Genomic DNA, 21,920 nt, shown 5'->3' with positions numbered 1-21,920 from the left:
GGAGCAGTGCCTGTGGGCTGGCCCAGCGTCACAATGGGGTGTCGGGATGTCACGGCCCAGCACTGCATCACCGAGAGGTATTGTGACCTCGCAGCCCTCCCGGTGTCACGGAGCAGCGTTGGGACCTCATGGCCCGGCAGCACGCTCCCTCCCCTCTATCGATTCTTTCTCATCCACTGCTGGCTGCCGGGGGCTGAGGGCATGGCAGAAAGAGGCTGGAGGGGAAGGAAGGCTGCGAGGTGGAGATAAGGCCGCGGAGGACAGGAGAGAGCGGTTCCGCTGTCCTCATATCTCACAGCCTCATACTGCCCCAAAGTCGCTCTGTATCCCATCGGCAGGGTCGCCATCTCCTTCCTGCCCCCATATCCCTCCCCAGCAGCCTGCCGTATCCCCAAAGCCCCCTGTCCTTAGTGCCATCCATAGCCAGATTTCCCAGCGCGCCCCCATCAGCTCAGGTTCCCGTATTGATCACGCAGCTTCCCCACATCCCTGCATTCCCCTCATATCCAGTGCTGGTGGCATGCCATATCCCATAGCCCCGCACATGCCCCAAATATCCACCACTCACTCCTTAACGTCCCACCCCAATATCCCCCCAGTTCCCTGTACGCCACCCCCAGGGGCTCAAATGCCACCTCCACATTTTCACACGTTCCCAGTCTCTGCATTTCCAGCATCCTCCTATTGCAGCCCCACAGCTCCCACGTATATGGGCTATGGGACATTCCCCTCCAAAAGCCCAAACACCAGAGCCCCCAGCCACCCACCCCACCTGCAGCGGCTCTCCCACCCCTCCCTGGATGCCCTAACATCCCTAACACACCGGGACAACCAGGCGAGGTGACAGCGGTGGCCATCCAGTTAATGACCCGCACAAGGGCTTGTTCTGATTTGGGGGCTCTCCTTCCACCTTTTTTCTTCTCCTTCACCTCTCCAACCTGCTCTTCCCACCGTCGTGCCCTCCTCGATGCTCCTGGCATCCCTTTTCTTCCCCATCCCTCTCTCACTCTGTCTCAGCCTCTGTCCATGCTTTCATTTTTCACTCACACTGTTTGTCTCTCCATTTCATTTCTCACCCTTTCTCACTCCTTTCTTTTTCCTCACAATTTCCATTTTTATTTCTGGTCTTTCTTCATTTTCTCTTTCACAATCACCCTTCCCGACAACGTCCATGTCTCCTCCCTCCCCTCTACCACGTGAAACGACCCCTTTCTACTTCTTTCATCCTCCCAGGAACCGTTCCTTGCTTTGTTTTCCCACAGCTGAGCACCTGTTTGGCTGCACACCAGTCTTTTGGGATGCGTCTTCAGCAGGAAGCGGTCTTTAGGGGGTGGAATCGCCCACAGCATCTTCCTCTCATTAGTGTTCCTCATACTTATTCTCCTCCTGAAGGGTGTGTGGGGATCTGGCGTGCAGCTGGGAGATCCCGGCAGGGCTGGCTCCAGACAGGAACGAGGCGTCTGCGGGAAGGAGCGAGGTGGGTGGTGGGGAGCCCAAAGGTGGGGCGATTCCCCCCTCAGCTCAGGGTGTACCTTTGGTTCTCCCCCGGGCCCAGAAGAAGAGGAGGATGAGGCTGTTGATGGTGAGGAAGCAGCCGCCCACAACCAGGAGCCGTAGAAGAAGGAAGCAGCTCTTCCCTGCAAGAGGGTGGGACAGGTTAGGAGATGTAGACACAGTTCATGCGTGCTGACGGAGGGAAGGCTGTGAGCATCGTTCCGCCACCATCTCTCTTTCCCTTTCCCCACCCCTCCGTCTCCAGGCATTCTGCTCAGGTCCTGAGTGCTGAACACCCAAAGACTTTCCCCGCTTGCTTGGCTCTGCAGGAGGCACTGAGAAATTTGGGAACAATGGCTCGGGAGGCCAAGGAGAGGCTGCTGAGCCATAAAGGTGGACAGAGGGATGCTCGATACTTGTTTGGGGTGGTTGGGGTGATGGAAGGGCTGAGAGGGAGGGAGAGGTGGGTGCAAGACTGGGTGGGCTGAGTCATGGACAGAAGGATGGTGATCGGATAGATAGAGCAGCTGCCCGGTGCAAAAATCAGCTAGTTTGGAGAGGAACGTACAGGGACTGGAATGGAATCGTTTCAGGAAAAAATGGAGAGAGGGAGGGACAGACGGATGGACAGATGGAGAGAGGGATGGTTTAATGGGCTGGTTACTGGATGGATGGATGGGTGGGTGGGTGGATGGATGGATGGGTTGGTGGTGGATGGACTGACAGATTGTTAGGTGGGTGGATGGATGGCCAGCTCACCTTTCTTTTGGGCATTTATACTGATAGACACGGCTTGGCTTGTGAAGGACGGGATCCACCTCTCAGGCTTTTTTTCCTCATACTTGCAGGTAAAGTTTCCACTCTGTTGGGGACCAGCACGTGGGAGCTGGAGGACCATGGAAGTCCTTAAATTGCCCCCGTGATCTGCTGCATTGTCCTCAGAGCCTTCTGTCGTAGGGAGGACCTCTTGGCCATCCCTGTAGAAGCGAAACCTCCGTACAGTGGCGTCTCCAGGGGCCTTACAGATGATGCTCAGGAGATCTCCTGCCATCACCTCTCCCAGCGGGGACTCCACCGTCAGCAGGGGCTGGGGAAGGTGGTCTGAGAAAAGGGGAGGAATAAATGGAGACGTAGCAATAAGGACAGCACAAACGGATCTCCAGTTGTTTGCCTTCCCACTGCATGCAGCAAAGCTTGGGATTGTAGGCTTCCTGCCACGACATGAGAAGAGCGCCAGTGGCAGCCACCTTCCAGACCATGCTGGTCCCAGAAAGATAAATCCTCCACCCAGAAATCCTACTGATTTTGGCGATGGGCTGGGTTAAACCACAAAGCCCACCAATCCTGATTTCCAGGTGAGTTGTCACATTGCGGGGCGATAGCTGACACCCACGTTTGGGCATCTGAATAGTTCTCAGAGAGGAGGGAGAAAGCAGAGAGAAAGATAAAGAAATCACACAGCTCACCTCCAATCTTGATCACCAGTTTTTCGCTGGTTGGGGATATGAGCTGCTTCCGACCTTGCTTGAGGGAATAGCTGCAGAAATGCGGCCCCCTGTGTTGCATTCGGGAGAGGACGAACTCAAACGTGTAGTTACTCGTCGAGCTAAATCCTGAAACTGCCCAGCCAGCCTCGCCAAAAATTTGGTACGTCAGCTTCCCAGTGATGCTGGGGGGAGTGGTGCACACCAGCGTGACAGCGTCTCCAAAGAAATATTCCTTCTGTCCCTGCAGCACCCAGAGGGTCGGGGCAGGGACTGCGGCTGGGGGATAGAGAGGGAGACAGGCAGGGGGGACGGAGGTGAGGTGCAAGGAGCAGAGGCAGAAGGGACTAACTCCACGCAAATAAAAGAAACTGGCTTTCATTTCAAGGAATACAATAAAGCACAGAGGGGACCTCGTAAAGCAGAAATGTCTCTGGGCTATGACTCATTTTATCTCCTTGGGATTCAGCACAAGGTTGCGTCCCGCTGCGGGAAGTGATGAAAGAAAGGAGACTGCAAAAACCCTTTCCACACCCTGGGCAGCTTTGCCATGCCGGCAGAAATGTCCTTAATGTGCTTTCAAGCAATTTTATTTTTTTTTGCTGCAACTTGGTAATTTATGAAAATAGGAAATGGGGAAGGGGGGTTGAAAAGGCTAAGGGTGAAGGGTAAAACCCGTCGCTGATGCTCCTCCACAGCAGCCACTGGGAAAACACGTTTGGTCTCCACCTCCCTACCTGCCCCCAGCTGCAAACCCTACAAAAATACCATTGACCCACACCCAAAATAGGAGGAGCAGGTGTGGGAAGGAGAGGGCCGGGAAGGGGTTGGGTCTCAAGGGGTTTCCACTCACCACCAGTGTGTTGACACGAGGCAGGACCTCAACAAAGTGAGATAACGAAAAATCCCCAGCACCCAATTTCACCACTGGGTTGTTATGGGGAGGGGGAATGAGGCTGAGGGTCTCCCAGACAGTCACACCTGTGGGACCCCAAATCCAGCCGTGCCCCCAGCAGCTCAGCCCCTGTTTAAGGAGACCCCAGAGGAGTTACCTTCCTCGGAGACCATCTGGCGATGTTAAGGCCCCCCCCCCCCCCCCCCCAGATTACTAAGACTCCCCCTCCCCAAGCCATTAAGGACCCTCCCTTTTAACCCCATTTTATCCCCCAATTTAACCCCCCCCACTTTACCCCCACCCCCCCATTTTACCCCCGGTCCCCCCCCCCATTTTAACCCCAGCCCCCCCCGTTTAACCCCCCCGGTTTACCCCCAACCCCCCAAATTTTCCCCCAACCCCCCCAATTTACTCCCCCTTTACCCCCAACCCCCCCATTTTACCCCCAGCCCCCCATTTTACCCCCCCCACTTTATCCCCAACCCCCCCCCCCCCACTTTACCCTCACCCCCCTTGTCCCACCCCCCCCAATTTGGGCTCCCCCATTTAACCCCCCCCCTCATTTTACGCCCAACCCCCCCACTTTACCCCACCCCCCCATTTTACCCCCGGTCCCCCCCCCCAATTTACCCCCACCCCCCCCACTTTTACCCCCCCCCCATTTTTTACCCCCCCCACCTGCGAAAACGCCGCCGCCGCCGCCTCCTCCACGCCCTCCGCCAGCGTCTGTGCCAGCTCCAGCCACACCTGGAGGGGGGGGGAGGAGAAAACCCACAAATATGACCCCCCCGTGTCCCCCCCCCTGGGGCGGGGGGTCCTCACCTCGATGGGGGCCGGGCGCCGGGCGCGGTGGCGCCGCTGCTCCTCCAGGCAGGCGCGGTGCTGGGTGCCCACGGCCTCGCGCGCCGCCCGGCCCCGCAGCCGCGACACCAGGCCGAGGATCTTTGCCGGGGGGGGGGCACAGGAATTAGGGACCCCCCCCTCAAATACCCCATAGCCCCCCCCCAAAAATATCCCGTAGTTCCAGCCCCCGGGAGCTGCCACCCACCCCGACCCCGTAGGACCCACTGATATGCCCCCCCCCCCCATTGCCACCCCAAAACCCCCCGTTGCCCCCCCCCGTGTACCCCCAGCCCCCCCCCGTGCACCCCCCCCACCCCCATATACCCCCCCATTTCCCCCCGGTGCACCCCCAGACCCCCCCCATCCCATTGTACCCCCCCATTGCCCCCACCATGTACATTGGGGTACGCAGGGACCCAGGACCCCCCCGGGGACCCCCCCAAGCCCCCTCCCCAAGGAATTGGGGACCCAGGACCCCTTCCAACCCCCCCCCAAGGACCCCCCCGTGTTATTAAGGACCACCCCCCCCCCCCACGGGCATATTAAGGGACCCCCCCCCCCCCAAGCCATTAAGGACCCTCTCCAGGAGTCCCCCCCCCACCCCGAAGCCCCCCCCCCAGATTACTAAGACTCCCCCCCCAAGCCATTAAGGACCCTCCCCAGGGCCCCGCCAACACCCCCCCGGGGATATTAAGGACCCCCCCCCGGGGGATATTAAGGAACCCCCCAGCCATTAATGACCCCCCCTCGGCCATTAAGAGCCCCCCCCCAGGGATATTAAGGCCCCCCCCAGCCATATTAAGGACCCCCCCCCCCCAAGCCATTAAGGACCCTCCCCGGGACCCCTCCCAACACCCCCCCCCCCCCCCAATAAATTAAGGACCCCCTCCGGGCATATTACGGACCCCCCCCCCCCAAAGCCATTAAGGACCCTCCCTGAGACCCCCCCAAGCATATTAAGGCCCCCCCCCCGGGCCTTTAAGGACCCCCCGGGCCTTTAAGCCCCCCCCATGGACTTTAAGCCCCCCCGGGATATTAAGGACCCCCCCCGGGCCATTAAGCCCCCCCCCGGGCCCACCTCGGCCTCGCTCCGCCGGGGGAGGCTCTCCCGCAGCGGCCGGGCCTGGAGCTCCGGGAGGCCGAGGGCGGCCTGGGCCCGCAGCGCCGCCAGCAGCGATCGCTTCTCCCGCAGCGACCAGGCCGCGGCCCGGGGCCTCCCCGCCGGGGCCTCGGCGAAGCGGGCCGGGACCAGGCGGGGCCGGGGGGGAGGCTTCATGGCGCGGAGAGATGGCGTCAGGGCGACGAAACGGGGTGGAAACGGGGGGAGCTGGGAGGGAACGGCCCGCCGGGGGGTGCTGGGAGATGTGGTTCGGGGGGGGAGGAGAAAGGGACAGCAGGTCTACCCAAAGGCTGCTGCTGGGAGGCTTCATTAGGGGCGTAATTAGGGTTAGGGTCAGGGTTGTTTGGAGAGAGAAGGCGCAGAGTCCTGTTGTGTGTGGGGCTGTGTAAAGGCTCCCAAAGGGAGGTCAGGTCTACCCAAAGGCTTGGGTTGGGAGGCTTAATTAGGGGTGTAATTAGGGTTAGGCTTAATATCCTGGGGGGGGGGGTTGGGGGGGTCCCAGGGAGGATCCTTAATGGCTTGGGGGGGGGGTCTTAGTGGCTATGGGGGGGGCCTTAATTAGGGTTAGGGTCTGGAGAGAGAGAAGGCGCAGAGTCCTGTTGTGTGGGGTTGCATAAAGGCTCCCCAGGGGAGTTCAGGTGTACCCAAAGGCTTCGGAATGGGGGCACTTTTTGATGGGAGAATCGGGGGACTGCTCCACGGCACTCGTCTCTCCCTTCCACTCAAGAGCGCCTTGCAGACGGCTGCTGGGCACCTGCAGTGGCACCGTGCTGGTACAAAAGTAAGCGTGTGTGGAGCATGCTGCGATCTACCTCTTCCTTAGTGACCTGCAGCGACTGGAGGGGGCTGAGGCAATGAAGCTCCGTGCTGTTCCCTCGGGTGCCCAGAGAGAAGAGATCAGCGCCTGCCCCTCCACTCCCCTCCTCAGGAAGCTGAGGGCCGCCGTGAGGCCTCCCCTCAGTCGCCTCTTTCTACCTCTAGTCTTAATAGCTGTTGTTCCACTCAGGATGGTAGTGCAGCAAAAAGAAGTATATTACACACTGTTTGCATGCTGTAAAGAAATAAATAAAAAACACCACAATCTGGTAAAAACTGAGCTGAGCCTGTCCTTTAAAAAGGGGAGAATATGCTACGGAAAGGAAGAGCTGTCTTTGTAATTGCTCAGCCACTCAATCTTGCTATCGTCACCAGTGAAAAGCCGTTCTCCCCGTGTGCTGTGCCCTCGTGAAACCCCCCTCCCCAGAGCAGAGCATCCAGCTGTGGGGCCCAGCACAAGGGAGACTTGGGCAATGAGCTGGGATTTTTCTCTTGTACCCCTTGAGGAGAGCTGAGCCGTGGGAGCGTTGGCATGGGGCGCCCTGGCCAAAATCGGCCATCCGTGCAGGGTCAGGACCTGAGGAGGGCTGGCTGTGGGGAGCCTGGCCTCGGCCCAGGATCAGGAAGGGCCCGCGCTTGTGTGTGGCTGCGGCACTGCCAGTTTGAGCAGGGGGTTCTCGGGTGAGCGCTGTGCAGGGTCGCTGCCGCGCTCACAGCCCTTCTGTCTGCTCCTGCTGTGCTGCTCCCCAGCTCCCTTCCCCTGCGTTCCCTGCATGGTGGGCACAGTCTGGCTGACCCCCAGCACCGAGGACCCTCAGGGTTACTTCTCGATCAGTCACAAAGTCCTGCTGTGGGTTCCTGGGTGTCGCTGTACATAAGACCCGGACTGCTGTGCTGTATTATTCAATATTTATTGGAAGTGTGGCCAAGGCTGCATCCCGGGGGGGGCTGCCCCAGCCCTTGGAAGAGGGTGGAGGGGGCCGTGGAGGTGATGTCTGTGTCCACGAGGACTGGGGGCTGCTGGGCCGGTCGTGCACCTTCCACTGATCCGCTGCCGGGCTTGGGGGCCGTGGAGGCCGGGCTGGTGGCAGGCGGGCCGCTCTTCCAGGCACTGATGGTGGCCGCTGGCGTCGGGCCTGGCTCTCAGGCGTACCACGGTGGTCAGGCTGCCTGTAGGGGCTCACGGAGCGGCTGCGGGTGTCAGTCTGGGCTGCCTGGGCTGCGGCGAGGCGCCTGCGGAGACAGGAACTTGCTGAGGCCGTGCTGCGGCTGCGGTGCCAGGCGGGTGCGAGGCAGCAGGGTGCAGGCACCCGGCTGTGCGTGAGCTGTGGGCACACAGTGCTCTGTGCAGAAAACAGGGTGCCCTGTGCCCTCGGCTGGGACTCTGCTCCCCTCCACATCCTGCCCCAGCTTGTCTCCTCCCCAGCGCCTCGCCAGCCATCCTGACCTGCCTGCTCTGCACGTGCTGTCCCAGCAAGAAGACCTGGCCCCCGCAGAGACAGGGGTCCACAGCCGGGCTCAGCACGACCGGGTCCCAACAGCCACCGGCTGCCCTTCCCCAGAGCGCCTTGCAAGGACCAGTACTCAGCTCCCTGCCCGGCCCTGGCCCTGGCCCAACAAGGTGACGGCCTCGGCTCCCTGTTCGGGGAGGTGCTGCCCATCCGCTCTTTGGGATGTGTAATTAAACACACAAGCTCTGTGTGTGCTGAGGACACGCACGCTGGCAGCGCTCAGGTGCGGCTGTGACACACCGACTGCCCCTCTCCAAGGCAATGCCCGCAGCTGGCAGGGCTCATCCCCATGCTCCCAGTAGCTGGCACACCTTGGCTGAGGCGGACACCTGCAATTCAGGGCATCCCAGAACAGGGTGCCTTGTGCTGGGGGGGAACTGGCACTGCTGCGCTTCTCTCTCTGATGGCACCCTCTCTCAGCTCCTGCATTTCTCTTCCTGACCTCGCTTTGCCTACGGCTGTCCCTGGCTCTGCTCTTGCTGCGGAAGGGCCAAGCTTCGCTAAGACCAGCAACAGAAAAATGGGCTCCAGAACAGAATGCCCAGGAATTAGAGGCCACCTAAAGCACTGGACAGCAGAAATTTCAGAAGAGTCTGGTCAAAAACTAACTGCTCACTTCACAATACGCTAACGACAACTGCTTCCTGGCTGGCAGCAGCCACATAATAATGTTGACAAAGATACGGTAACGAATTTGGGAGGGGGAGAGGAGGAGAGGGAGCGGGGGAACAACAACTCACTGGTTTTTCTGCCTCCAACGCCGAATACTCACGCACCCAGCACGCAACTATCACAAGCAGGAGGGGAGTCACGACTACTGCACTGACTACTACGCAGAAACTTAGGAAATCTTGGGGCTTCGCAGTGTTTGCATTGTTCTCCCCATCCACGCCTGCAAGAACAATTGTGGACATTGCTGTGTCCTGCGCACTACTGGTAATCTCACCGGAGGTCTGACATTGCCAGGAAGTGTTCTGTTTCATTTGGTTAGCATCTTTGAGCAAGTGAAAATCCTCAGGCCGCAATGCTTCCTGAGGTTCAGCAGAAGCTGGGGAATCTGCCAAAGGCACTGCAACTCAAGGCACTCTGGAGCCTCCCTTTTGCCTCTCAGCTTTGTTTTCCCTCCATCCTTTGTTTCCCCTGCCATAATGCTGAGGGCCCAGTGTCTCAGGTTTGCTCCCCCAGCTCTTTGGAGTTCTAAAAGGTCTTAGGCGCTTGCCCACCTTCGCTGCTCGAGGCACACTCGGAGCCTTAGGGACAAAACTGAACAAAATTCGGGAGCCCAGGAGTGCCAGTGAGGCAGTGCCCCATCTGCACTGGGTCAGGGCATCACTCTGGGCCTCAGCTCACAGGAGGGGTCCCGTTTCCCATCGTCTGCTCAATGGGCTTCTGACGGCCTCGTTCCCCCAAGAGCAAGGTTCCAAAATCCCTGGGAACTGGGTGCGCTGGGAGGTGACCCCTCTCTAGCCACAGCCACAGAGCTTTGTGAGCGTCTCTCCGCTGCACTGCTCTCACATGCTGTCACAGCCCGGGGAAGACAGCCATCCTCAGGGAGCCACTCCTGCCTTCCTCTGCAACACTTGCTGCCTACTGACACTCTTGGGTTTGGCTGCTGACATGAGCTGCAAGAGCGGGTACCAGGGCAAGAACCTGCACACGCATGCTGGTTCTGGTTGGTGACAGCGGATGACCAAGAAACAGCCTTTACCTGGTGGGGCAGTTGACTTCACTGGCTCTGTTCTTTTGCCAGGGAGCGGCAGCGTGCGACCGCTTCCTCGCCAAAGCACCTTCTTCGGCACAGTCTCTCTAACCAGCCCTTTAGAAAGAAAGCAGGACAGTGTGACCCTAAGGAACCGCTCCTCCTTTCGAGGACGGTATCTTTGAAAGGTAGTGCTTCTCAAAAGACATCCCTAAAGTTTAGAAGCTACGGCCTGGGCTTCTGGGGGAGGTACTCACTACTCCAAACAACATGTCATTCACAAAGAAAAATCTAAGTGTTCGACTCCTGGCAGTCTACCAGCACAGACAGCAAAATCTGGCCTGCTGCGAGACCAGGAGATTGCAGGAGATCTTCTTGTTCACATCGCACATAGTGCATTTTTGGCACACTGCAAGATGTTGCTCAATTCGTGCCTTCAAAGAGGACAGAAAAAAGCTGCATCCAGTTCAGAGGCAGGAACAGCCCTTCTGAGAAGCATGTCCATCCCATCATGCTGACTCCATCCCATGGGAAGGGCAAGAGTCACACACATCAGGCTGAGCCGCAAGCTCTTGAACCATGTTGTGGGCACAGTTGTGGGCATCAGGGAAGAGCCCACAGTCCCCAAACAAGAGGAGAAGCACAGCCAAGTCATTTGAAACCCAACTAGAATTGGACAGCTAAATCAGCTGAAACTGAGGTAAGCGCCAAGGGTGCTTTTCCCCTGCAGTGACATGTGTCTCCCGGCAAATGAGACAGCAAGGACTGCTTGGGCTGTGCCTCCTGCCTTGAACTCGCCCAGCTGCAAGCAGCGCTGTGCAGGAGCTGAACACAAGTTCAGCAGAAGCCCTTTGCTGCTGGCTGGATACCAATGTTTGCACGGAACAGCTCGGACCACTTATGGTAGTGCTGGGCTAGCAGCTGCCCCTGGGACACGGCGTGACCCACAAGCGGCAGCAGAGGCTCTCGGCCTTCTCTGAGGCTCACCAGTGCCTGCCAGGTGTGAAATTGAGTGTCTCCGCTCTGATCCATCCCTTCCTGCTGTGCAGGTTACGGTGTGTCCACACATGGATTTAGAACCTCAGCTTCCCAAGTCTTATGGCGGACAGAGTGAAATATACCCACCAGGTGCTGCCTTCTCGAAGTACTTTCTGATTTTCCCTGTGATGTGAGAGGACCTCAGGGAAGGTTTTACTCTTTCAGCTTTATCCTTTGCTCTTAGAGGACCTGAAGAGAAAGTAGGAAGTTAACTTTGGCACCAGTGCAATTTGGAGGACCAGGGCTTCGTTTGTGAAGTCAGTGAAATGACTTCCCACCCCTGGGATACCAGCTGGGCTCCAGCGCAGGAAGCAGCCGAGGGTCTGGCAAAGCCCTCCCTGGGGACACTTCTGCAACCAAAGCCCCGTGAGAAGTTTCTGTCACATCGACACCTACATCAGTAGCTCTATGGCAGTGCCCTGTTTGCACTGGGTCAGGGCATCACTCTGGGCCTCAGCTCACAGGAGGGGTCCCGTTTCCCATCGTCTGCTCAGTGGGCTTCTGACGGCCTCGTTCCCCCAAGAGCAAGGTTCCAAAATCCCTGGGAACTGGGTGCGCTGGGAGGTGACCCCTCTCTAACCACAGCCACAGAGCTTTGTGAGCGTCTCTCCGCTGCACTGCTCTCACATGCTGCCACAGCCCGGGGAAGACAGCCATCCTCAGGGAGCCACTCCTGCCTTCCTCTGCAACACTTGCTGCCTACTGACACTCTTGGGTTTGGCTGCTGACATGAGCTGCAAGAGCGGGTACCAGGGCAAGAACCTGCACACGCATGCTGGTTCTGGTTGGTGACAGCGGATGACCAAGAAACAGCCTTTACTTGGTGGGGCAGTTGCCTGTGTTGCCCCTGTAATTTTGCCAGGGAGTGGCAGCTTGCGACCGCTTCCTCGCCAAAGCACCTCCTTCGGCACAGTCTCTCTAACCAGCTCTTTAGAAAGAAAGCAGGACAGTGTGACTACAAGGAACTGCTCCTCCTTGAACCATATTCTGGGCACAGCTGCAAGCACACACCAGTTGCTGCTGGCTGGATCCCAATGTTTGCACGGAACAGCTCGGACCACTTATGGTAGTGCTGGGCTAGCAGCTGCCCCTGGGACACGGCGTGACCCACAAGCGGCAGCAGAGGCTCTCGGCCTTCTCTGGCGCTCACCAGTGCCTGCCAGGTGTGAAATTGAGTGTCTCCGCTCTGATCCATCCCTTCCTGCTGTGCAGGTTACGGTGTGTCCACACATGGATTTAGAACCTCACCTTCCCAAGTCTTATGGCGGACAGAGTGAAATATACCCACCATGTGCTGCCTCCTCTAACTCCTTTATGAGATCCTCTATGATGTCAGGGGATGTTGGGGAAGATTTTCTTATTTCAGCATTGTCCTTCGCTGTTAGAGGACCTGAACAGAAAGTAGGAAGTTAACTTTGGCACCAGTGCAATTTGGAGGACCAGGGCTTCGTTTGTGAAGTCAGTGAAATGACTTCCCACCCCTGGGATACCAGCTGGGCTCCAGCGCAGGAAGCAGCCGAGGGTCTGGCAAAGCCCTCCCTGGGGACACTTCTGCAACCAAAGCCCCGTGAGAAGTTTCTGTCCCAGCGCCATCTACATCAATAGCTCAGTAGGAGAGCATACCAGGGCTCGTGCCTTGACAGGGCACACACACGTGCCGGTCTATACCTTCCCACCTGCAGAGATGCCTGGCTGACGTTTGGGCTTTGAGCTGGCAGCTCTCAAAGGAAGTCAAAAGCCACAACTTACCCAGGCCATCTCCCAGAGCTTCAGTCCTGGAACCCGTCTGGGAGCCTGCATCACCTTCGCCTTCGGTCCCATCTGTAAACACAAGTGGAGTCCCTCCTGTGAACTACGCCAACATACTCCTTCTGACCAGAGTGACAGAGAATGCGGTTCAAAGAGGGGACTGCTCCACGGCACTCGTCTCTCCCTGCCACTCCAGAGCATCTTGCAAACAGTTGCTGGGTGCCTGCAGTGGCACCGTGCTGGTACAAACTAAGCGTGCGTGGAGCTGCCCGGAGAAGGGCCCTCCCCGTGCCCACCCCAGGTCTCAACTCAAGCGCAAGGTGCCTGCTGGCTCTGCAGCACCTAGATGCTCCTGCCTTCCGCTGACTTACCTGGCAGATTAACCTGAGGCTCGTGGTCCACATCAGGCTGAGGTGTCGAGTAGCCAGAGCCTACGAGAACTGCTGCAATCAAGCACAGAAGAGAAACATTCCCCGTGCGTGGTGTGATCTACCTCTTCCTTAGTGACCTGCAGCGACTGGAGGGGGCTCAGGCAAGGATGTGGGACCCAGACACGAGCCAGGATTTCCAAAGCCGCAAAGGGGCCTGCTGAGCTGGAGGCTCCCTCTTGGCCTCTTCCCAAATCCTCTCTCCAGGCTGTGCGCAACACCCCGCAGGGACCACGCCGCCAAAGATGTGGCCCCTCAGGTGTTTCTTCCGGGAAGATCTCTGCTGGACACAAAGGAAGACCCCACTGCAGGGGGAGCGTGCAGACCCCGGGAAAAATGATCATCCATGTTTGTCATGGAGAAGCCCCCTGGCCAGTGAGCAGCTGAACCCTTGCTGAGCTAGCTCAACAAACCGTTAACAAACAGCAAGGAAATGAACACGGACAACTTACCACCTGTGGGACCCATACTGGCAGGCTCAGGAGCAGGATTCCATGGAGGCACTTGACCAGTACTGCCTGTGGGCACAAGTGGGATCAGACACAGGTAAGGGGAGCTTCCATTGCCTCTTGGGGCCTGCCTCTTCCTCAGTGACCGGGAGGCACTGGCTGGGGCTCAGGTAATGACATGGCCCAAACAGGAAGAAAAGCCTGGGTTCTTCCCTCTCTGTGGAGAGGGGCAGGGGTGGCATCTCTCCAAGTGAAGAAATATTCAGGGCTCATTTGTGCAAGCCCCCTCAAGGCACAAACGCGCTTGGAAGACCCTGAATAAACTATTACAGCCCATTAGCCATCTTCCTTCAAGGAAGCACACTCGCAACGTACCTCGGGGATCCTCCTGAGGCTCCAAACCATGATCCAGCTGAGAAGCTGGATATCGAGAGCCAACATCGTCATCATCTAAAATCAAGCAGAGATGAGAGACGTTGCCATGGCATGCTGTGCTCTCCCTCTTCCCCAGCACCCTGCAGTGACTGAGGGGGCTGAGGCAATGTCACGGGACAAAGATGCAGGTGGAAATTTCCCAAGAGGGGCCAGCGGCCTCAGCCCCACAGGGGCTCAGACCCGGGCTTCTCGGCCCCAGCGCCGCTCCCGGCCCCCCCGGCAGGAAACAACCCCGCAGCAGCCACGGCCCCACCGTGCCACCCTGCGGGGCTTCTGCCTCCTGCCTGCCCCCTGCCCGCGGTGCCCGCCCGGCCCTGCTGCCATCCCGTCCCCGTCCCCTCCATCCATACGCGTGCCGCGCAGCACCATGCCGCCCAGGGTTTGGTGTTGGCCCCGGCCCTGCCCACCCACCTGCTCCCGGTGGTCGCCATGGCGCAGCCTGGGCACCCCGGGCACACAGGGCCACCAGCAGGAGGAAGAGGACGCAGGCAGGGGCCGTGGCTCCCCACACTCGCACCATGCTTCCACCACCGCCGCTGCAGCTGCAGCTACTGCTGCTGTCAGGACCGGTGCGGAGCAGTGCCTGTGGGCTGGCCCAGCGTCACAATGGGGTGTCGGGATGTCACGGCCCAGCACTGCATCACCGAGAGGTATTGTGACCTCGCAGCCCTCCCGGTGTCACGGAGCAGCGTTGGGACCTCATGGCCCGGCAGCACGCTCCCTCCCCTCTATCGATTCTTTCTCATCCACTGCTGGCTGCCGGGGGCTGAGGGCATGGCAGAAAGAGGCTGGAGGGGAAGGAAGGCTGCGAGGTGGAGATAAGGCCGCGGAGGACAGGAGAGAGCGGTTCCGCTGTCCTCATATCTCACAGCCTCATACTGCCCCAAAGTCGCTCTGTATCCCATCGGCAGGGTCGCCATCTCCTTCCTGCCCCCATATCCCTCCCCAGCAGCCTGCCGTATCCCCAAAGCCCCCTGTCCTTAGTGCCATCCATAGCCAGATTTCCCAGCGCGCCCCCATCAGCTCAGGTTCCCGTATTGATCACGCAGCTTCCCCACATCCCTGCATTCCCCTCATATCCAGTGCTGGTGGCATGCCATATCCCATAGCCCCGCACATGCCCCAAATATCCACCACTCACTCCTTAACGTCCCACCCCAATATCCCCCCAGTTCCCTGTACGCCACCCCCAGGGGCTCAAATGCCACCTCCACATTTTCACACGTTCCCAGTCTCTGCATTTCCAGCATCCTCCTATTGCAGCCCCACAGCTCCCACGTATATGGGCTATGGGACATTCCCCTCCAAAAGCCCAAACACCAGAGCCCCCAGCCACCCACCCCACCTGCAGCGGCTCTCCCACCCCTCCCTGGATGCCCTAACATCCCTAACACACCGGGACAACCAGGCGAGGTGACAGCGGTGGCCATCCAGTTAATGACACGCACAAGGGCTTGTTCTGATTTGGGGACTCTCCTTCCACCTTTTTTCTTCTCCTTCACCTCTCCAACCTGCTCTTCCCACCGTCGTGCCCTCCTCGATGCTCCTGGCATCCCTTTTCTTCCCCATCCCTCTCTCACTCTGTCTCAGCCTCTGTCCATGCTTTCATTTTTCACTCACACTGTTTGTCTCTCCATTTCATTTCTCACCCTTTCTCACTCCTTTCTTTTTCCTCACAATTTCCATTTTTATTTCTGGTCTTTCTTCATTTTCTCTTTCACAATCACCCTTCCCGACAACGTCCATGTCTCCTCCCTCCCCTCTACCACGTGAAACGACCCCTTTCTACTTCTTTCATCCTCCCAGGAACCGTTTCTTGCTTTGTTTTCCCACAGGTGAGCACCCGTTTGGCTGCACACCAGTCTTTTGGGATGCGTCTTCAGCAGGGAGCGGTCTTTAGGGGGTGGAATCGCCCACAGCATCTTCCTCTCATTAGTGTTCCTCATACTTATTCTCCTCCTGAAGGGTGTGTGGGGATCTGGCGTGCAGCTGGGAGATCCCGGCAGGGCTGGCTCCAGACAGGAACGAGGCGTCTGCGGGAAGGAGCGAGGTGGGTGGTGGGGAGCCCAAAGGTGGGGCGATTCCCCCCTCAGCTCAGGGTGTACCTTTGGTTCTCCCCCGGGCCCAGAAGAAGAGGAGGATGAGGCTGTTGATGGTGAGGAAGCAGCCGCCCACAACCAGGAGCCGTAGAAGAAGGAAGCAGCTCTTCCCTGCAAGAGGGTGGGACAGGTTAGGAGATGTAGACACAGTTCATGCGTGCTGACGGAGGGAAGGCTGTGAGCATCGTTCCGCCACCATCTCTCTTTCCCTTTCCCCACCCCTCCGTCTCCAGGCATTCTGCTCAGGTCCTGAGTGCTGAACACCCAAAGACTTTCCCCGCTTGCTTGGCTCTGCAGGAGGCACTGAGAAATTTGGGAACAATGGCTCGGGAGGCCAAGGAGAGGCTGCTGAGCCATAAAGGTGGACAGAGGGATGCTCGATACTTGTTTGGGGTGGTTGGGGTGATGGAAGGGCTGAGAGGGAGGGAGAGGTGGGTGCAAGACTGGGTGGGCTGAGTCATGGACAGAAGGATGGTGATCGGATAGATAGAGCAGCTGCCCGGTGCAAAAATCAGCTAGTTTGGAGAGGAACGTACAGGGACTGGAATGGAATCGTTTCAGGAAAAAATGGAGAGAGGGAGGGACAGACGGATGGACAGATGGAGAGAGGGATGGTTTAATGGGCTGGTTACTGGATGGATGGATGGGTGGATGGATGGATGGGTTGGTGGTGGATGGACTGACAGATTGTTAGGTGGGTGGATGGATGGCCAGCTCACCTTTCTTTTGGGCATTTATACTGATAGACACGGCTTGGCTTGTGAAGGACGGGATCCACCTCTCAGGCTTTTTTTCCTCATACTTGCAGGTAAAGTTTCCACTCTGTTGGGGACCAGCACGTGGGAGCTGGAGGACCATGGAAGTCCTTAAATTGCCCCCGTGATCTGCTGCATTGTCCTCAGAGCCTTCTGTCGTAGGGAGGACCTCTTGGCCATCCCTGTAGAAGCGAAACCTCCGTACAGTGGCGTCTCCAGGGGCCTTACAGATGATGCTCAGGAGATCTCCTGCCATCACCTCTCCCAGCGGGGACTCCACCGTCAGCAGGGGCTGGGGAAGGTGGTCTGAGAAAAGGGGAGGAATAAATGGAGACGTAGCAATAAGGACAGCACAAACGAATCTCCAGTTGTTTGCCTTCCCACTGCATGCAGCAAAGCTTGGGATTGTAGGCTTCCTGCCACGACATGAGAAGAGCGCCAGTGGCAGCCACCTTCCAGACCATGCTGGTCCCAGAAAGATAAATCCTCCACCCAGAAATCCTACTGATTTTGGCGATGGGCTGGGTTAAACCACAAAGCCCACCAATCCTGATTTCCAGGTGAGTTGTCACATTGCGGGGCGATAGCTGACACCCACGTTTGGGCATCTGAATAGTTCTCAGAGAGGAGGGAGAAAGCAGAGAGAAAGATAAAGAAATCACACAGCTCACCTCCAATCTTGATCACCAGTTTTTCGCTGGTTGGGGATATGAGCTGCTTCCGACCTTGCTTGAGGGAATAGCTGCAGAAATGCGGCCCCCTGTGTTGCATTCGGGAGAGGACGAACTCAAACGTGTAGTTATTCGTCGAGCTAAATCCTGAAACTGCCCAGCCAGCCTCGCCAAAAATTTGGTACGTCAGCTTCCCAGTGATGCTGGGGGGAGTGGTGCACACCAGCGTGACAGCGTCTCCAAAGAAATATTCCTTCTGTCCCTGCAGCACCCAGAGGGTCGGGGCAGGGACTGCGGCTGGGGGATAGAGAGGGAGACAGGCAGGGGGGACGGAGGTGAGGTGCAAGGAGCAGAGGCAGAAGGGACTAACTCCACGCAAATAAAAGAAACTGGCTTTCATTTCAAGGAATACAATAAAGCACAGAGGGGACCTCGTAAAGCAGAAATGTCTCTGGGCTATGACTCATTTTATCTCCTTGGGATTCAGCACAAGGTTGCGTCCCGCTGCGGGAAGTGATGAAAGAAAGGAGACTGCAAAAACCCTTTCCACACCCTGGGCAGCTTTGCCATGCCGGCAGAAATGTCCTTAATGTGCTTTCAAGCAATTTTATTTTTTTTTGCTGCAACTTGGTAATTTATGAAAATAGGAAATGGGGAAGGGGGGTTGAAAAGGCTAAGGGTGAAGGGTAAAACCCGTCGCTGATGCTCCTCCACAGCAGCCACTGGGAAAACACGTTTGGTCTCCACCTCCCTACCTGCCCCCAGCTGCAAACCCTACAAAAATACCATTGACCCACACCCAAAATAGGAGGAGCAGGTGTGGGAAGGAGAGGGCCGGGAAGGGGTTCGGTCTCAAGGGGTTTCCACTCACCACCAGTGTGTTGACACGAGGCAGGACCTCAACAAAGTGAGATAACGAAAAATCCCCAGCACCCAATTTCACCACTGGGTTGTTATGGGGAGGGGGAATGAGGCTGAGGGTCTCCCAGACAGTCACACCTGTGGGACCCCAAATCCAGCCGTGCCCCCAGCAGCTCAGCCCCTGTTTAAGGAGACCCCAGAGGAGTTACCTTCCTCGGAGACCATCTGGCAGGGCAGGAGATGCACGGTGGCTGGAAGAGAAGAGGGGAGAAGGACTGAGTGTGAGAGTGAAGGGGGAAACGAGGATTACATGGTGAGGGCATCTAATAGGGGAGGGGAGGGGAAGGGAAGGGAAGGGAAGGGAAGGGAAGGGAAGGGAAGGGAAGGGAAGGGAAGGGAAGGGAAGGGAAGGGAAGGGAAGGGAAGGGAAGGGAAGGGAAGGGAAGGGAAGGGAAGGGAAGGGAAGGGAAGGGAATAAAGTATAGGAGTGAGAAGGAAGGGAAGAGAGGAGAGGAGAGGAGAGGAGAGGAGAGGAGAGGAGAGGAGAGGAGAGGAGAGGAGAGGAGAGGAGAGGAGAGGAGAGGAGAGGAGAGGAGAGGAGAGGAGAGGAGAGGAGAGGAGAGGAGAGGAGAGGAGAGGAGAGGAGAGGAGAGGAGAGGAGAGGAGAGGAGAGGAGAGGAGAGGAGAGGAGAGGAGAGGAGAGGAGAGGAGAGGAGAGGAGAGGAGAGGAGAGGAGAGGAGAGGAGAGGAGAGGAGAGGAGAGGAGAGGAGAGGAGAGGAGAGGAGAGGAGAGGAGAGGAGAGGAGAGGAGAGGAGAGGAGAGGAGAGGAGAGGAGAGGAGAGGAGAGGAGAGGAGAGGAGAGGAGAGGAGAGGAGAGGAGAGGAGAGGAGAGGAGAGGAGAGGAGAGGAGAGGAGAGGAGAGGAGAGGAGAGGAGAGGAGAGGAGAGGAGAGGAGAGGAGAGGAGAGGAGAGGAGAGGAGAGGAGAGGAGAGGAGAGGAGAGGAGAGGAGAGGAGAGGAGAGGAGAGGAGAGGAGAGGAGAGGAGAGGAGAGGAGAGGAGAGGAGAGGAGAGGAGAGGAGAGGAGAGGAGAGGAGAGGAGAGGAGAGGAGAGGAGAGGAGAGGAGAGGAGAGGAGAGGAGAGGAGAGGAGAGGAGAGGAGAGGAGAGGAGAGGAGAGGAGAGGAGAGGAGAGGAGAGGAGAGGAGAGGAGAGGAGGCAAAGCCGGGACATGGGGACTCACTGAGGAACATCACAAGGCGGGGGGCAATCATGTCACTGCGGTCCAGGGGGTACCGAGGGCTCTGAGCCGGACTGCCCGGGAGCGGGATGCGCTGTCTGGTTGCTCCGTGCTGCTCTCTCCATCGGTCTGACTTGAGCCCGGGGCTCACGGGGGGAGGAAGAGGAAGTGCTGCAGAAATAAATGGAAGCCACGAACCACATCCGAGAATTGTGAGGGAACTACACCCTAATTCTGTGTTTCTCTGTGTGTTGTCATCATGTTTTCAGATGACATTTCTCCCTTCATGCCCTTTGGGCACTCTCTTTGCCCAATGAACCACAGCCTATCTCATCCACACCTTAAGTTGGGGGACAGAAGGTGGCTTTTATCCATTCTCTCCTGCCTTGGACATCTTCCTCATGATGGGTGACAAGAGGAGCAAGAGGAGCAAGACCCTTTGCTCTTGTTCCGTGCAGGGGGGTGGACAAAATGACCTCCAGAGTTCCCTTCAAACTTCAACCAGTCTGTGAATGTTGGCTTAGGAAGACCCTGAGGATGAGGAAGGTGATTGAAATTATCCTCCACTGGGGAGACAGTAGCAGGGATGAAACACGGCGATGGCCTTGACCATTTGTTTTCCACAATGGGAAGCATTTTATGGGAACGCAGGTGGGATGTAAGGGGTGGCCTTCGCTTATCACTGTCGGGGTAGTTTCCGCTCCCGAGAAAGCAAAAGGAGGCCCTTGAGGGGAAAAGCTGGAAGTTACCTTTCACAACACCGCTGAGGAAGGACCAAATCCACTGCACCTCCACTTATCTCCTCTGTAGTCACGAGTACAGTTCCCTGTGTCATTTTCCTACGGCACTGGATCATTAGTGTTGAGCGCTCATCTCCAGCGAGGTGACCTCGGCTGCGATGGTGGCCTCAGGATCTTCCCTGCAGAAGTGAAACATTCACTGCCTTGTTTACAGGAGCTGTGTAAGAGGAAGAAGAGGTGGTAGCCCTCCCCTGTGGCTCCAGATGAAATGTTCAGACCAAGTGTGGGACTGGATGGTGAAAAAAAAGCAAATATATACCTTTAGGGTTCCATTCTTCCTTCCTCTTTAACCACCTAGGTTTCAATGACACATATCTAGGTCTTGAAAAGCATCTGTAGAGAGAACTGAGCCTGGTGACCTCAAAACAAGGTTTTTCAAGAAAAATGAATGCTGCTGTCATTGTGCTTCATTAAATTCAGGGTAATGGAAGGCCTGCGACCTGGAGGAAAGTACCTGTGGATAGAGGGAGGTGTGATGGAAGAACAGAGCTGTCCAGGACAGTGGAGAGAGAGCCCTACTGTTGCGTAGCTTACCTTTAATCCTGATGGCTTTGCTCTTCACGGACCAGACTGCTCCGAGCCCATTGATTATGGTGTTGGTGCACGTGTGTGGTCCACCATCCTTTGGCTGTGTGATGCTGAAGCTGCAGGTACAGGTCCAAATGTCCACAGCCCATCCACTTTTTGTTCTCCTTAGATCAGAAAATGACAAATCAGAAGGAGAGAGTGTGCACAGTGAGATGGTCCATTTTCTCTGTGTTCAGAGAGTGCAGAAAGGCCTGGGAAGGAAGTTAGGCATACAATTCATAGGAAGATAGACTTGTTCACCAGGGATCAGAGCAGAAATCCCTGTCCATGGGACTACTTGGTGCACGCATACTGGATCACACATTTGAGGGAAGGGTAAACTCAGCTTGCAGGAGCTGCCTTGACATAGAACTCTCTCCCCTGTATGACTCATTAATTCGCTGACAGAAAACAAGCTGTTGTGTTGCTTGCATCAGCACAAATTCCAGCGCTCTCATACTTTAAAAAAAACACAGAAGAAGAACAGCGGTAATGAAAACCAGAAGTTTTCTTGCACTGCGACTTCTGTTTTTTCTCAGGGTGGACAAGAGATAAGAAATCAGCTCTAAGTCCCACAAAAGTCCCACAACCCCATCCTGTGCCAGTCCCTAGCTGCACAACAAGCTCTTGCACAACTTTTTTTTTTTTTAATCTGCATTGAAAGCTTGAAACCAGATAGGTTAATTCCAGTTCCTCAAAGACAGAGCTACTTGTGACTAACACTCACAGTCCTCGAGGTGAGGTCAGACCTCTAGGACACAAGCAAGAAAATCTTGCTGTTACTGTAAGGTCAAGGGAACAGCTCTTCTGCACCTTCTGCTGTGGTTTGACACCGACAGGCAGCCAAATGCCACCACAACCCTTCTCTCACTCCTCAAAGGGGAAGGGGGGGGGGGAAATACAACGAAAAAGGGCTCAAGGGTTGAGATAAGAACAGGAACATCACTCAACAATCATCATTATGGGCA

The 21,920-nt window shown here is 57.0% G+C and overlaps 3 protein-coding genes and 1 long non-coding RNA gene across 20 annotated transcripts; all 4 read right to left on the bottom strand.

Annotated features, from left to right (window-relative positions):
* Positions 1-1,089: 1,089 nt before the first annotated feature.
* Positions 1,090-6,022, bottom strand: LOC308186245 (snRNA-activating protein complex subunit 2-like). 10 transcript variants are annotated; one of them, XR_013943986.1, is made up of 9 exons: positions 5,795-6,022; positions 4,696-4,815; positions 4,552-4,620; positions 3,832-4,002; positions 2,961-3,257; positions 2,549-2,595; positions 2,254-2,471; positions 1,533-1,637; positions 1,090-1,460 (listed from the first exon to the last, which is right to left on the bottom strand). XR_013943986.1 is itself a non-coding variant. In XM_080608379.1 (5 exons), exons 1-5 carry the CDS (start codon positions 5,990-5,992, stop codon positions 3,444-3,446), a joined length of 579 nt encoding a protein of 192 aa, XP_080464505.1. In that variant the 5' UTR covers positions 5,993-6,022; the 3' UTR covers positions 3,264-3,443. The 10 variants fall into 10 exon arrangements, 4 of the variants coding, with proteins under 4 accessions (XP_080464505.1, XP_080464502.1, XP_080464503.1 ...); XR_013943985.1 differs by having other exon boundaries at positions 2,254-2,595; XR_013943987.1 differs by lacking the exon at positions 2,549-2,595.
* Positions 6,023-7,547: 1,525 nt separating this feature from the next.
* On the bottom strand, positions 7,548-15,483 carry LOC308186241 (uncharacterized protein). Of its 8 annotated transcripts, none has more exons than XM_080608363.1 (11): positions 14,373-15,483; positions 13,902-13,976; positions 13,530-13,595; positions 13,021-13,092; positions 12,650-12,721; positions 12,189-12,290; positions 11,721-11,828; positions 10,988-11,089; positions 9,872-9,979; positions 8,904-9,055; positions 7,548-7,885 (listed from the first exon to the last, which is right to left on the bottom strand). In XM_080608363.1, the coding sequence occupies exons 1-11, from the start codon at positions 14,479-14,481 to the stop codon at positions 7,853-7,855; spliced, it is 999 nt and encodes a 332-aa protein (XP_080464489.1). In that variant the 5' UTR covers positions 14,482-15,483; the 3' UTR covers positions 7,548-7,852. The 8 variants fall into 8 exon arrangements, with proteins under 8 accessions (XP_080464489.1, XP_080464490.1, XP_080464492.1 ...); XM_080608364.1 differs by having other exon boundaries at positions 8,940-9,055; XM_080608366.1 differs by lacking the exon at positions 8,904-9,055.
* A 140-nt stretch (positions 15,484-15,623) lies between these two features.
* Positions 15,624-21,331, bottom strand: LOC308186242 (Fc receptor-like protein 1). The gene is made up of 9 exons (XM_080608371.1): positions 20,920-21,331; positions 20,645-20,839; positions 20,335-20,504; positions 19,589-19,756; positions 18,557-18,598; positions 17,487-17,783; positions 16,780-17,121; positions 16,067-16,171; positions 15,624-15,994 (listed from the first exon to the last, which is right to left on the bottom strand). Exons 4-9 carry the CDS (start codon positions 19,617-19,619, stop codon positions 15,894-15,896), a joined length of 918 nt encoding a protein of 305 aa, XP_080464497.1. The 5' UTR covers positions 19,620-19,756; positions 20,335-20,504; positions 20,645-20,839; positions 20,920-21,331; the 3' UTR covers positions 15,624-15,893.
* On the bottom strand, positions 18,019-18,550 carry LOC308186247. The gene is made up of 2 exons (XR_013943991.1): positions 18,358-18,550; positions 18,019-18,260 (listed from the first exon to the last, which is right to left on the bottom strand). It is a non-coding gene; the product is annotated as an uncharacterized lncRNA (long non-coding RNA).
* Positions 21,332-21,920: the final 589 nt, after the last annotated feature.

Source organism: Anser brachyrhynchus (genome assembly GCF_964034855.1).
Source record: "Anser brachyrhynchus genome assembly, contig: SCAFFOLD_339, whole genome shotgun sequence".
In the NCBI taxonomy this organism is placed as follows: Eukaryota; Metazoa; Chordata; class Aves; order Anseriformes; family Anatidae; genus Anser; species Anser brachyrhynchus.
Note: the sequence above shows the minus strand (reverse complement) of the source record. Positions and strands in the feature narration are given on the sequence as shown.